Consider the following 14,736-nt stretch of genomic DNA (forward strand, 5'->3'; position numbering starts at 1 on the left):
TAGTGAGCTTTCTGCTTTATTTAAATTAAGGTCATGCAAAACATAGGTGGGGAAATCGTATATGCAGAAGCTTTGTTCTTGTTGTTATTCATAATCTGTTCCGTTGGCTCTGAGGAACTGTTTTATAAGATATTTTGCGAACTTAGAAACTCTAAAAACTTGGTTTATCTAACATTGAGCTGATTGGAAGCTTTTTCTTTAATTTCTATGGTAAATCAAGCAGAGTCCAATGCTTCCTGTCTCTCAGTGTGTTAGTTTTGTTGTGATGAAATACAGACTTGGTTTCTGTTTGCTGTTTGATGATAGAATGAGACTGAGATAGAACTGGGCAGCTTGCTGAGACAGGACTACCAGGGACTGCATAATGAATTATTGCTGCGTATAGGAGAACACTATCAACAAGTCTTCAATGGTTTGTCAATATTGGCTTCATTTGCATCTCATGATGATCCCTATCAGGGACCTAGAGAAATAACATCACCTGAACAAATGGTAAGGTTGTCAAAATATTCATGTTCCATTTTGTTCAATAATTTTTTTTCTCCAGTCTGAGAGTGAAGACAATTTGATGTTCTCTGAACATCACTTATTTGAGGCAAAAAGTGGAGGAAAGTCTGGCATTTCATATTAAGTGTTCCTGTAATAGGGAGATACATACCAAGTATGCATAAAAAGCAAAACAAAAAAACCCCAAACAAACCAACCAACACTCCGCCCCCCTCCAAACACACAAATCCTAAAATCCTATCAAAACAAAAAATCCTACGGCCTAATAGGGATATCTTTTATTAACACTAATATTTCTTATGGAGCAGTGTATGTATTTGGGGTTCTTCTTATTTGTCTTTCAGAATTAGCACTTCATACTTGCTTTTTTTAATTTCTTAAGTTTAGGAATGTGTTAATAGTAAGATTACTTGCTTTTTACTTTTTTTTTCTCTCCCCCCCTGCTCCCCAGGCTGATTATCTGCAACCTAAATTGCTTGGCATCTTGGCTTTTTTTAACATGCAGTTACTGAGTTCCAGTGTTGGCATTGAGGATAAAAAAATGGTGCGTAAATTTAATTTTGAATATTAAAACAAAGATAAGCAAGGGCTATTTTAATATTCCAGACTTACTTATGTGATTGTGCAACTATCATTGAAGTCTCAAAGATGCTAAGGTTCCCACATGATTCTTGAAAACTGATGGTCTCACTCTGGGTAGGACTTCTGTGTAAGCTCAGAAGCTTGGGTTTTTTTGTTTCTTTAATGGTCAGCTAATATACATGTTTCAGTCAGACATGGTATATGTAACAAGTTGCTCAACCAATAATTATAGAGGAGGAATCCAAGTGTATGTTTCATATGTGTGAAAGAAATAAAGTGGAGGATGAAGGACTATGGGAGAAAACTAGAGTTACTGCAGGGAACAGGGTTATAAGGGCACCAAAGGGCAAAGCTAAAGAAAATAAGATGCAAATCCAAGACATTATTGGTTTTGCTTCTCACAGAACAGCTCCTTTCAGCTTTACAGTAGAGAGCATTTAGAGAGATTAGAGCTCACACCTTGAGACAAAGTCTGAAAATTCTGCTCTGCTGAGGCAGTGCTTCTAACCACAAGACAGGGCTTTTAGCCACCTCACAGAGGTAGTGCAGATGATTTCTGTAGAGAATTTTTCTGTGCTAGAATGTATATAACCTTTACATTGACAGACTGCATTTTGTCTGGTGTTCTTTCAAGCTTTTTGCTTCTCAGATATTCACATTGAGATGCTCTCATTTTCATAGCCCCATGTCTTCATGCTTTCTGAATTTCTTCATTTGTATAGCATTTCTTCTGCTGTACCTGCTGTTGTTTCTATCTTTTCTTGTTCTGTTTTTTGTTCTTGGTGAGTTTCCCTTTCCATGACCTTTTCTCAGGCTCAGGTTTCTTCCTGTGCTACTGATCTGTCATGGTGGACATTTTACTACCTTGTTTGGTACAGTATTACTGACTGAAATATCTCCTGCTTTTTCTGCATCTCAGTATTTCTCTTCTGTCTTACATCAATCCCATTGACAACTGAGCTATTGCCTGTTCCCTGAAGCTTACCAGTCGCTTCTGGCAGAAGTTGCACGTGAATTCTGTTGGTGGTGGTTTCTTTTTTTGTTTTTGTTTTTTTAAATGCAAGTTTGTTTGTTTTCTCTATATTTTCAAAACCTGCTCTTTTCAGCTTCAAAAACTTTGGACGTGTAGTCAATCATGTCTTATAACAGACTTCTATAACCATTAACTCCTTTGATGTCCACAGTTCTTCCCTCATCAGTCTATCAACAGCCTAAATAATGACTGTTTTCTTACAATCCTGTCATTACAGATACCCTTTCGTTCTCTTGTCCTCTAAGCCCCAAATTCTTTATTGAAACATCAAACTGAATTCGATGTCTTATAGGGTACGATTTCTTAAGCCAGGGTAGCCTGGTTTTATTATAAAATATGGCTTCTATATGTTTTGCTGAGTATCTAATACACTAAAATGGCTATTCTCTATGTCTAGGCTTTAAACAGTCTTATGTCTTTAATGAAGCTCATGGGTCCCAAGCACATCAGTTCAGTAAGAGTGAAGATGATGACTACACTGAGAACAGCTCTAAGATATAAGGATGACTTTCCAGAACTGTGTTGCAGGTGAACTGTAGTGTACCCAAACAGTGGCATATCTGCCATTTCTGTCCTTGAATACACTGTTTTGTTTTGTTCTAGACAATAATCTAAACCACAGAGCTGAAATAATTTAAAATGCTTCTTATGACTCACCTAAAATGTCTTTATGCAGAGAAGAATCATTGATTACTATTGTTTTGTTGTCTTTTCTTGTTTAGAGCCTGGGATTGCTTTGTTCGAAGTCTGGACCATTCATACCTTGGCTCCTTGCTTAGTCATGTGATAGTAGCGTTATTGCCCCTTATACATATCCAACCAAAGGAAACTACGGCAGTATTTTACTTTCTCATAGTTGAGAACAGGTACCGTACAAAATATTTTAAGCTATATGGATTAAATCCTGTAATAGGAATGGGGATAACCCTAAATTAAAGTTGTCCAGCACCGAGATGAGAGAACTTGTTTTTCTGCAAGTATAGCAAAATAGTACGTTTTTCTATAAAAGTCCCACTTCTCTGAATTGCAGTGAGATTTTGAAATTTGACAAGTGATAGCCTCATCTGAAAAGGTGTTTTTATATTGTTCTTATAAAAATATATGATGCTATGGCCAAGTTACAACCCCTTCAGACACTTTCCCTGGCCAGGTTTTCAGATTTCTGCATTTCTTCTGCTGGTACGAAAAATAACTTCCCTCTACAGGGCACACAAATAGAATAATAATGATTGCTAACATTTGCTCTAAGCTAGAGAGAAGTGTACAGAGTTGGAAATAGGGAGGAAATGTGTTCTTTGTTTCTTTCAATAATTAGAGTTATAATTATGAAGCGCACAGAACTTAGTGTTGAGTAAGATTTCACACATCCTCTTCACAAGTGGTCACGGCTTAGACTTAGATTTTCTTGACTTGAGCTTTTTGAAGACAATGTTGACTCTTCATTTTTTTTTTATCTTATGTTTTGTAGCTTAAAATTATGTGGGGGTTTTTGTTTGGTTTTTTTTTTTTTTTTAGGAATGGTGATAGTTTATATCTTGATTACTTTTGTTGGGTTTTCATTTTTCTTGTACTGTACCATACCAACAGTATCAAAATAAAAGGTAACAATAGGAATGATAAGGCTCTTGTAGGAGCCCATAGTAGCAAAATTGAAAGAGATTCCTTCATGTTGGCAACACAGAATTCTTTTTTTGGTTGTGTGTTTCCTTTTCTTATGAGGAAAATGAACTGTATTCACATCAAATGGGATTATTCTCACCCTTTGGCCAGTGTCCAAAATAAGGAGAGCCAAACCTGGTAGAGGTAAATAGCAACTTTGAAAGCTTTGGAAAGAACTGTCTTTAAAAGAGAAAGTAATTTGAAGTGTAGAGGAGAAATACCTGTGGTTTAGTTGAGTAATAAGAGAAACAAATTGTTTAACACATATACTTAATTAGATGAAAAAATCAGGGAATTTATGTTTTCCTGCTTTTCAAGCCTTTGTTCTTCTAGTCATTACATTTCACTGCTTTCTTTTGATGGGTTTTTAAGATTTTTCTGATCCAACTAATGCTTGCTATGTTCTTTGCAATATTTTTTTTTGTAACTATTAGGGATGCAGTACGAGACTTTTTACATGAAATATATTTTCTGCCTGACCTTCCAGAACTAAAAGAAATTCAAGTCGTCCTTCAGGAATACAGAAAGGTACAGCTTCTTTTATTTATTTGTTTACTTTTAATGCATGAAATGAATTAATGACAAGTGAGGAAAAAATATAAAGTTTATTGCTAAGCGGAAATAGTATTTAACTGCCTCCATAACAAAACAGAATTTGTGTATAGCAGGAACACTTCGAAGCAGATCTTGAGTTTTCTGTAGGAGTGAAATAAATGCTCATGTTTAACATGCTGGTTTCTGTAGCATCTTCTGAACACTGACATTTTATCTTTTTGAGGCTGAAGAGATTGTAAGAGTAACAGTCAACAGTATTATCTATAGCAATGAATGTGTTACAAGAGAAACTACTTTTAATTTGATCCCTCTTCTGTATTCTCTTTAAAGGTAACAAAGTTTGCCTATTTTTAGGAGTACTCTGTGGTCTGTTTCTTTTGCTTGCCATCATAATGGTTAGGTAATAGATGAGAAGTAGCAATTATTTAGTGGGAATGAGGTAACAAAAGTAAAAATTAATTTGATTTTAGATAATGAGGTGCTCAAAGCAAAGCATTTTCTTCTGATTTAATCATTTTTATTTACACCATCATTATATTTACACTTTTATATTTACACTTTTAGCACCTTTTTGAGTAAAACCTTTTAAAAAAATAGAAGGAAGATGGTGGTATATGGATACAGGTGAGAATGTAGGCAGAAAGGTAGTTATTTGTACATGTTCTCACTTGTGTTCTTTGAGATGCTGCTTAACTGTGTTCCTGTTATATTTAACTTGAACTTCTTATGTCACGTCTTGTTCAGGAATCCTCCAAAAGCACTGACTTGCAGACAGCACTGCAGCTGTCTATGAGAGCTATTCAGCATGAGAATGTGGATGTTCGTATTCACGCACTTACCAGCCTGAAAGAAACATTATATAGAAATCAGGTATAGAAAGCCTCCTTTGGTAGAATTAAAAATAAATCAAAGTAGTATCTGGACCAGCAATCTAAAACTCCTTGCTGTTACTGGGTGTTCACATGAACTGTGTTATTCTCCTCAATTTATTAAGTTAGCCAATTCTTAATATAATGGGGAGAAGGGATTCTTTTTCATCATGTCTCTTTGTAAGAGGACTTTCAAATCCTCCTAATCTGTGTGATGCTGATTCAACAAGGCTAGTGCTATATTTCTTATCTTTTTCAACTCTGACAGAAGATTTATCTAAGAAATCCATTTCAGCAATCTATTGTGTGTCCTTGTTCTCTGTTAGAACGTGTATGGCTTTTGCACCAGGAGACTAATACATTGAAGCCAGCATTTTCTCATGTGTAAGTGTAATATCTGAAAGAGAATTAAGATGTATGTGACCACATCACAACTTTGATTTTTCTTTTCCTTCTTTGTCTTCCACCCTCAAAAATTTGAATCCGTTGATCATACTAAAATAAATTTTATAGCCATGTACAAGTTGCAAAGAAACTGCTTTACAAATCTGTGTGATTATTAGGCCAGAGGGGTGTATGTGACCTATTTAAAAAAAAAAAATAATCTGTCTGCGTAGTAGCTATAAGATTGTGGGACACTCTTCAGTCAGAAATTTAAAAAAATCCTAGCTAAAAGAACAAACAATCATTGTGTATATTCCTGGCCAATCAGTAATTCTTGCAGCTCAGGTCAGCAAAATCTCGCCATGTCTTGCTTAGTTAGAAGTCTAGCAAAATAATTGAGGCAAATCAAACTTAATTAGTTTCACAACTTGTGGAACTATTTGCTCCGTTATGTTGGCTGTGGTTTTTGTTTTCATTGAACTTAACAATGGCAAACATCTTCACATCATTAAGAGAAATTTTTTTTCTATATTTGGATTAAGTGTGGAACTGGGGAATAAAAGCTGGGCCAAAATGAAAAAGAAAGGAAATCCAATTAAAACGATGGGCATTGATTAAAGGACTTGAAACCCTGGGCTTTGTAGGGACTGAGAGTGAAGAAATGACCAACAAATGGGAAATAATAAGGATACAAACGGCAGTGAAACCACAAGGTATGACAACAGTTGCGTGGAAGAAATTGAGAGAAAGTATCAGAACACATGAAGAAAACGGACAGATAAGTGAAAAAGATTAATGTAGAAGAGAAGAGAGGTTCTTGGTGAAGGCCAGGAAGGAAAATGAAATTAGTAGAGAGGTGTATGATAATGAAATAAAAAATTGGCCCATGACAGTGTTATTAATTCAGGTCCGAATTCCTCGTTCTTATTCATTTGTTTAGTCCTTCCTAGGGTAACAAGCAATTTAGGGCAATTGGGCTACAGTTACAAAATGACAGCATTTGAATCACTAACGTAAAGTCATGGGTAAATGAAATATGAAGTAAGAGTGGGTTACAGATGAAAAATTTCTGAGAATATTTACCATAAACATGGTTGTAGAATAACTCATCTTTATTTTCCAACTTCCTAGGAAAAATTGATAAAGTATGTAACAGACAGTGAAACTGTGGAGCCAGTCATCTCCCAGTTGGTAACTGTACTTCTAATCGGCTGCCAGGATGCAAATTCTCAAGCCCGACTACTTTGTGGAGAATGTTTAGGTGAACTGGGAGCCATAGATCCTGGCAGGCTGGATTTTTCATCAAGTGAAACTCAAGGAAAACATTTTACATTTGTGGTAAGAAGTGTTGCTGCAGTGGTTTGTTTAGCATTAAGGCTTTTTAAAAAGTGCTTGAGAGTAGGGAACTTGTTTAGACCCTTTGAAAATCTATACTTGCTTCCTCATCCAGAACAGTTCAGAGTCAGGCTTCAAAGTGATCATTTGGAGATTAAAAATACAGCTCTGTTTTAATAAAACTGGTGTTGTGTTTGTGATTGAGGCTGGTGTGGAGGATCCAAATTTTGCCTATGGGTTATTAATGGAACTGACCAGAGCATTCCTTGCTTATGCTGATAATGTTCGTGCTCAGGATTCTGCAGCATATGCAATTCAGGTAAGATACATGGTTAGATCCTATTTTTTCTTTATGAATTATTTCCTGTCACACTGAACATAGAATTATGCAATATAAACATGCATTTTGAAGCACATGTTTAAGTATTTGAAACTTCATCCTATACAGCTTTAAATTACAAGGTAAAAGGTTATTCAGGATACCGATTTTTTTTCTTTTTTAAACGCCTCAGTGCTCACTTAGAATTCTGGGGAGTTGTCAAATAAATGAAGATGTGTTTGATTTTGTGTCATGATATTGTAGGCAAGATCTGATGTTTCAGAGGTAACTAACAGTCCATACATAGTGATTCAAGGATTAATCCTGAGACTGACTTAGAAATGGTGCAAGTTCCATAGGCAGAAATGAAAAGCAGTAAGTATTCCTAAGAGGGTTTCTGCCTACACTTTTAAGAAGGAACTGAAAGTGAGCCTACCCTTATTTTCAGACTCTAGTCTTTTGTGCTGTTTTGCCAGCTTTGTTTTTTGTTGTTGTTGTTTAATATCTTTGTGAAAACTTCAGGACAATTCTTCGCCCCCGGAGAAAATAAGCGGCCCCATGTAGTCAGTGAAATAAGCGAATTTCATTAGCTTATGCACAAGGAGGAGTCAGACTAACTTCTAGTCCTGATTTACTGGCAGATGTGAAGAATATGGGATAATGTGGTCCGAACACCAACTGGAGAATCTGGGGAATCAATAGTTGAAATCAACACTGCCTAGTAATAGGGGATTAACAACGTTGGATGAAAGTTTTGCAGTTATAGTTTCTGAATTAAAATTCTGTAACTTCTATCTCATTACTTCTGTATACACACTGTTTTTTATTACTGCTGTGGTTATGAAATATTTTCAGTGTTAACTTAGTCATGTAAACCATGCCTTTTCAGGAGTTATTGTCTATCTATGACTGTAGAGAGACAAACACCGACTGCCCAGGCTCCAGGCTCTGGAGGAGGTTTCCTGAGCACGTGCAGGAGATCTTGGAACCTCACTTAAATACACGGTATATGACAACTTAAGCAATTTGTTTTCGTAACAGCTTTAAAAACTTTTTTTTTTTTCCTTCCAAGCTAAGAATAACTTCATTTGGTTTTGTGATTGTTACTCATCTCTGAAGAGTTATACGTGTATATACAAAATTCAAATAAGGTCATTCTACATAAAGCTGAATTAGCACTTCTTTGAATGTAATTCTCTGTAAATCAAAAGAGCAAAATTCTGAGCTCATACTTTGCCCAGGTCTGCCTGTTTGTCCCTAGAGCATTGTCTTTCTTATATGATGTTTTGAAGCTTTTATTTCTGTTTTCTTTCCTCTGTACAAATTCTCACTAGCGTTTGAGTTTGTACTCAAATCCATTAATATGCCTTTACTGCTACCCTTTATAGAAGTAGGAAGAGCGCATTGGGTTTTAATTTGACTTTTTATTTTGTTGAATTAATGACAAAAACAATGTGAAGAAAACTTCAAATTATGTATTTTTATGTATTATATTAAATAAAAAACTTTTATTGAATGGATATTTTAAAATTACAGGTACAAGAGTTATCAAAAGGCTGTAAATTGGTCTAAGATGAGGAAGCCAATTTACTTAAGCAAATTAGGTGATAATTTTGCGGAATGGTCAGCAACTTGGGCAGGTTATCTTATAACAAAGGTAAGAGAATAAATCTGCTTTCTATATTGGTATATACAACACAGTTCTTGAAATACATTTTGGTTTTTGAAAGTCAGGGATGGATGGGTGAATATGCCTATTCTCTATAGGCCTGTTAAAGCACATACCTAAAGACTTCTTGCATCGTCAAGGTAATCATGCACCTTCCCTTCCCCAGCATTGTTGCTTCTTGGCTAGGCTTCACAGGTAGTGTCAAAGCCAAAAGTCTAGGAAGTTTGCCCGTGCCCAGAGACTCTTGTATAACTGAAGGCACTGACAAATCCTTCTGAAAAGCATCTGAAATGCTTCTGGAAAACCTCAAATTCACCTTCTCAGTTTCTGAAGGATTTCTTTCATTTCCCCATAGCTCCACAGTCCGAGCACATAAAAAGCATTCGTTTCTTTCTTCCTTTCCTTTCCACTTTCCAACATGTAAGTGACCCACTGAAAACTTCACTTCTAAATCAGCCACTTCAAGAAGTGAATTTAAACACAATAGCTCAGTAGCTACACTGTCCTCTTTCTATTTCAGACAGAGAAGAATTGAATGTCGTCATAATTTCCTACTTTTTCCAGGCTTTTAAGGGCAGAAGAGAGGCTGAGTGCAGTAGTAGACTCTTGGCCTTAAGGTTTTTCCTATGGCCAGTGCAAGTTCACAATGGTGTAGAAAACCTGGAAAAGTGGAACATGTAAGCAATGCTTGCCTGTCTTTTTGTGGTATCAGCAACTGATACATGTAATAGCAGCTGCCATCTGGCATCCCTGTTGCAGGTTTAAGTCTGTTGAACCTTCTGTAGGAGACAAGTATCTTAAAATAATATGATGGAATAGAATTTGTATTTGTCAACAAAAAGAAACCTATTAATTTTTCAGGCATTTGCATTTTTGTGTAATGATGCTTTTCCTGGAAATAATATTTTTCTATAGGTACGACATGATCTTGCCAGAAAAGTTTTTGATTGCTGCAGTATTATGATGAAGAATGACTATAAAGTGACAATTTATCTGCTTCCCCACATCCTTGTCTATGTTTTGTTGGGATGCAGTCAAGAGGATCAACAAGAGGTGAGATGTATAAGAAGGTAGTGTTCTTCATAGGAATGTTCAGGAGCTGTTCTTCCCAAGAGCTGTTCAGCTCTGCAGAATTACTGTAGACCTACATGAACAAACTGTATAGCTGGGTTTTGAATATACTCATACAAGTTTGTGTTGAACTGCTTTTTTGTGAATTTCCATCCATTTCTTCAGTAGGGCCTAGGACGAGATATTATGCAGTTAATTATGACTGCAGTAACATCAAGAGCTGGAGAGGTACGAAGAGGAAGAAAGTGTGACACAAACAAGGAATAAATTGAACTTGTATACTTCCAAGAATTCAGACCCATAATTTTTTTCTCTCGCTTGCATACACTTGGAATTTAAGTGGAAAAACTATTTAGCTACCAGATTCATGCAGAGCAGGATCCATAGATGTCTTGTAGTAAAGCAGGGATAGGAGAGAAAAGAATCATCCAGTCTGCTTTCCTTCAGTTTGCTTTAGCAGAAGTTGAAGAGACTGAGAAATACAACTTACATTCTATTAATTTGAAATTTCACAGCTAAGTTATCTGTGTTTAAACATTGTGGGTGTGTAGAGGTGTGTGGTGATTTTTTTCTGTGTGAACAAGTACATCCACAGTAAGCATCTGTTACATACGTTAACTCATATTCTGTTGACTAAAACAAAGAGGAAGCAGGTCTTTCAGCATGGTATTTACTTAAATATAAGCAAAAAGTAGATCTGTGGTCTAGTAGCCAGTAGATAACTTGGCTCTTATCAAACCTTGAAGTATTGTATTTGCAGCAGAAGTGCAGTAGCATTCATTGTGTTTTGAAACCTAAAATTCCAGTAATCGTGATGGTTATTCCGAATCCAAAGGTTTGCTTTTCAAAGGCTTTCTCTCTGTATGGAATCTCCTGGCAACAACTGCTACTTGGTTTGCCATTTCTTCCTCTTAAGACTGTGGGACAAACAGAGCTTGCAAATAAGCCCAAAATAATTAAAATATCTAGTATTTTAGTTTGATTTTTGCATTAATTGCTATTTCCTACTATTTTGATGCCTTTTGATGCCTTCTGTCTTTTATCATGTTAATGTTTGTGTAGGTTTATGTGGAGATTATGGCTGTTCTGAAACACGATGACCAGTCTACTAGGAGACTTGAAGACAGTGCATCAGATCTAAGTCAGCTGAGCACACAGACGGTGTTCTCCATGCTTGATCATCTAACTCAGTGGGCTAGACATAAGTTTCAAATGATAATTGCTGAGAAAAACACTAGCAAGTCTAGCAAAGACAAAGGTGATCTAAAGAGTGAGTGATCCTTAGTATTTAAATTTGCCGCTTCACATTATGACCATTTAAGAATGCAATATTACTATAATATGTTAGTCTGCTTTATGATTTCTTACTATTGCATTGTGATTTCCACACCCCCACCCCAAATCCATTGTTTTGAATGCCTATTGTAAGAAATGCAGATTCAAAATTAAAAAATGAAATGTATATTTCTTGGTAGTTTTCTAAAGGTTCAGTTTAACATATTCTATGCTGTCGTGCAGTATGTAGAAAGTTCACCAGGATTGTTTGAAATAAATTATCGTTGAGAGAAGAGAAAAACAAGTTTTTAAATTAATCAGATTATCTCACTAAATTGTGAAATGAATTAACTGAATTTTGATGCATAAGGTAATTCTTATAAATGAAACCTCAATGGACAGACTTTTTAAAATGTGGTTTTTTTCTATAGCATCAAGTGAGGACTATGGAGAATATCAAAATGTGACACGTTTTCTAGACCTCATACCTCAGGATACACTAGCTGTGGCTTCCTTTCGCTCTAAGGCTTACACAAGGGCTGTGATGCACTTTGAATCATTCATCACAGAGAAGAAACAAAATATTCAGGAGCATCTTGGATTTCTTCAGGTTCTGAAGTTCTTTTTGTTTTCATTTGGTTTATTTTAAAATTAAAATAGACGCAGATGAATAAAACTTTGTCAAATTCTTCTTTTTGATGGGAGGAAGAAAAGATGTAGTCAAGCTCTTGTGGTTGGATACAAGTGTTCAGTCATCTGTCTTTCAGCAATATTTAGTACTTCCCCTTGCTTGGCATGCCTCTCATATGAAAAGGAAGGAGTAGCTTTCTAGTGTATAATGAAAGATTGTAAAATCCTGAAAATAGTTAAATGTGGGTTTGTTGAAATTATAGCATTTATTGCTTTTAATTTTCTCTGACAAAAGGCAGAGTTAACACAGCCAACTATAATAACAACAACAACAACAAAAAGCCAGAACACATTTGAAGGAAAGCTAAGTGGCTTATTCTAAAGTAAAGAAAGACCTAATGCTAAGGGTGCTGAAAACAATTTAGATTATTTTCAAGAAGGATTTTAACCTATGGGATGAGCCTGTTCGTGGTTCATTATGGTTTATATTCTTCAGTGACATTTCAAATTTGAAAAACTTAGTATGTTGCTTTTCTACCTTAAGTAATCTGCAGCTTCGTATTATACAACTTTATCATGTAATAATAGGATATTTATTTTGCCCTTTATACAGATTGTTTCAGGAAATTTGATGTGTTATTCTTTTTTATTCTTTCTATAGTATGAGATCATGAGTATTGCAGTATGCTAAGCAAAAGTAGGGCTCAGCTTTGGAAGTAGCCCAGCAAAACTGATATTTTCCATGGAAGCTTAATGCCAAGAAATCCTACAGAGTAGTTTGTTCTCCATTTTCAAGAAGATGCACGATTCTGAGCACATTGTATATAAAATATCTTCTTCTTGTCTTAGAGTTGTTTTTAACGTCCGTTTCCAATTCTGTTTGAATAAAGAAATTGTATGCTGCTATGCATGAGCCAGATGGAGTAGCTGGGGTGAGTGCAATTCGGAAAGCAGAACCATCTCTCAAAGAACAAATCCTTGAACATGAAAGTATTGGCTTGTTAAGAGATGCAACAGCCTGTTATGATAGGGCTATCCAACTGGAACCTGATCAGGTAAATACAAGACAAATACCTTTTTTTTTTAAAATATATCTAATTATTATTTTGTTAATCTTCTTAAATATCATAAGACTAAGCAAAAATACCTGTTGAGAGTATTTAAGTAAAATGGGAACATAAGAGTTTACTGTGGCAGTTGCTGAATAATTATTGCTATTGGAAGTGTCTTATGAACTGCAACAAATCTCTTATTGGGTTTATACTGTAATTTGCAGGCTTGGGTTAATAGTTGGATGCTTATGCCCAGGTTTTTGCTAGGACAGCTTACTAATTGAAGTTCAGCCTTTGCTTGGGAAGGCCTGGAATTGATTGTTTAAATATCAGTCAGTACTGGTACATGCCAAGAGAACCATTAAAGCAAGTTACCACAGGTTTTATCTGAAGTAATTCTGACTTACTATTTTTGATTATTGACTTCCAGAGAAAATGTTGACAATGTAAGAGCAATTGGAAAATGAGTAAAGAAAACTTATAATTATTTGTCTTCCATTCCTGTTGCCCTTCCTTTATTTGGAACATATAAGTATAAGGTACTGTGAAGCTGAGCAGTACTGGAAAATCGTCATGCTTTTCACATGCCAGAGTGAATATCCAGAGATGTGATGATAAATGCAAAAAGAAAGTTGAAGACATGTATTACCCTTTCTATAGTTGAAATACTTTTCTGATGGAAATTGGTAAAAAGTTTCCCAGGCTAGGATATCCCTATGGTTTCTTGCACTTCCCTGTGAGGCAGAGGTTATCTAGCACAGCTGATAACAGGTATAGTAAATAGAGTGTTTTGATGGCCCTACTTCATTCCTAGAGTAAGGAAAACATTTTTATTAAAAGTGAAATTGCTTTGGGTTTGGGGGTTATTTCTTTCCTGTGACTTCTTCCTTTTTGTTGTTCATTTCTTTAAATTAAATTTTTATTCACAGCTCTGATATGGGTATCAATAAATTAACATCAAACTATATTTGTGGTGAGGCGCATTTCAAAAATTGCCTATGGTGATTTAAGTTCTTTGGTAATCATAGACTTTTACTTTATTTTTTTAAATTTTGAACGTTCATTTAGCTTATGATGCAATTGGTTATGCCTTTTCATGTTATAAAAAGCATCCAAATGGACATATTTCCTCCTTCAGACTGCCATGAATTTAATGAATGTATGTGTGTGGGGTTTTTTTCATTCGTGGGTTTGTTTGTTTTTTTTTTTCCCTTATTTTAGATCATTCATTATCATGGTGTAGTGAAGTCCATGTTAGGCCTTGGTCAGTTATCTACTGTAATTACTCAGGTCAATGGAGTGCTTGCGAACAGGTACTGTAAGCATGTAATACAATGTGTATTTCAGTAATATGAAGCTCTTGTATTACCCCTATGCCTTGTAGCCATTTTTGCACATTATCAAGCATTTGAGGCTTATCAAGCATATCCAATTAGCAATGTGAAGCTAGAAAACTTTAAGTGCTTTGTCTATAAATTTATTTCAAGACTTCCCAAAATGTTAGTACTTTTTGTCTGCACTGTGTATAGTGTTGATATGTGCTTTAATTTGTTAAATAGAATCTTTCATTCATTGGCTTGCATGTTACTTGTTCCATAGCTATTCTGTAGCCTAACAGGATAAATGGATTGGAAGATGGTAATTTTTAAAATGTGCCATAGAAGTTAAATACAGTACTTAGAAATTGAATTTGTGGGATTGTGTCGTACAGCTATTATTTTTTGTCAATGCATATCCTTTGGTCTTACTGAATTTTATTAGAAGCAAGCTTACCTTGCTTCTTTTCAAGTGAGAGA

At 35.4% G+C, this 14,736-nt stretch overlaps 1 protein-coding gene across 4 annotated transcripts in view; it reads left to right on the forward strand.

The window, feature by feature from the left end:
• ATR (ATR checkpoint kinase) overlaps positions 1-14,736 on the forward strand; it is a 42,104-nt gene that overhangs the window by 12,663 nt on the left and 14,705 nt on the right. For 2 of the 4 annotated variants that reach the window (XM_087739310.1, XM_087739312.1), the window contains exons 16-30: positions 307-492; positions 959-1,051; positions 2,520-2,650; positions 2,845-2,988; positions 4,216-4,309; positions 5,081-5,206; positions 6,721-6,927; positions 7,130-7,243; positions 8,133-8,248; positions 8,780-8,900; positions 9,828-9,965; positions 11,046-11,253; positions 11,690-11,868; positions 12,779-12,943; positions 14,162-14,253. In XM_087739310.1, coding sequence (XP_087595436.1) covers positions 307-492; positions 959-1,051; positions 2,520-2,650; positions 2,845-2,988; positions 4,216-4,309; positions 5,081-5,206; positions 6,721-6,927; positions 7,130-7,243; positions 8,133-8,248; positions 8,780-8,900; positions 9,828-9,965; positions 11,046-11,253; positions 11,690-11,868; positions 12,779-12,943; positions 14,162-14,253 — 2,114 coding nt within the window. The remainder of the gene's footprint in view (positions 1-306; positions 493-958; positions 1,052-2,519; positions 2,651-2,844; positions 2,989-4,215; positions 4,310-5,080; positions 5,207-6,720; positions 6,928-7,129; positions 7,244-8,132; positions 8,249-8,779; positions 8,901-9,827; positions 9,966-11,045; positions 11,254-11,689; positions 11,869-12,778; positions 12,944-14,161; positions 14,254-14,736) is intronic. The other 2 variants (XM_087739311.1, XM_087739313.1) reach the window with 2 other exon arrangements.

Source organism: Nipponia nippon, unplaced genomic scaffold (genome assembly GCF_047370975.1).
Source record: "Nipponia nippon isolate SJK-2023a ecotype South Korea unplaced genomic scaffold, ASM4737097v1 scaffold_7, whole genome shotgun sequence".
Classification (NCBI taxonomy): domain Eukaryota; kingdom Metazoa; phylum Chordata; class Aves; order Pelecaniformes; family Threskiornithidae; genus Nipponia; species Nipponia nippon.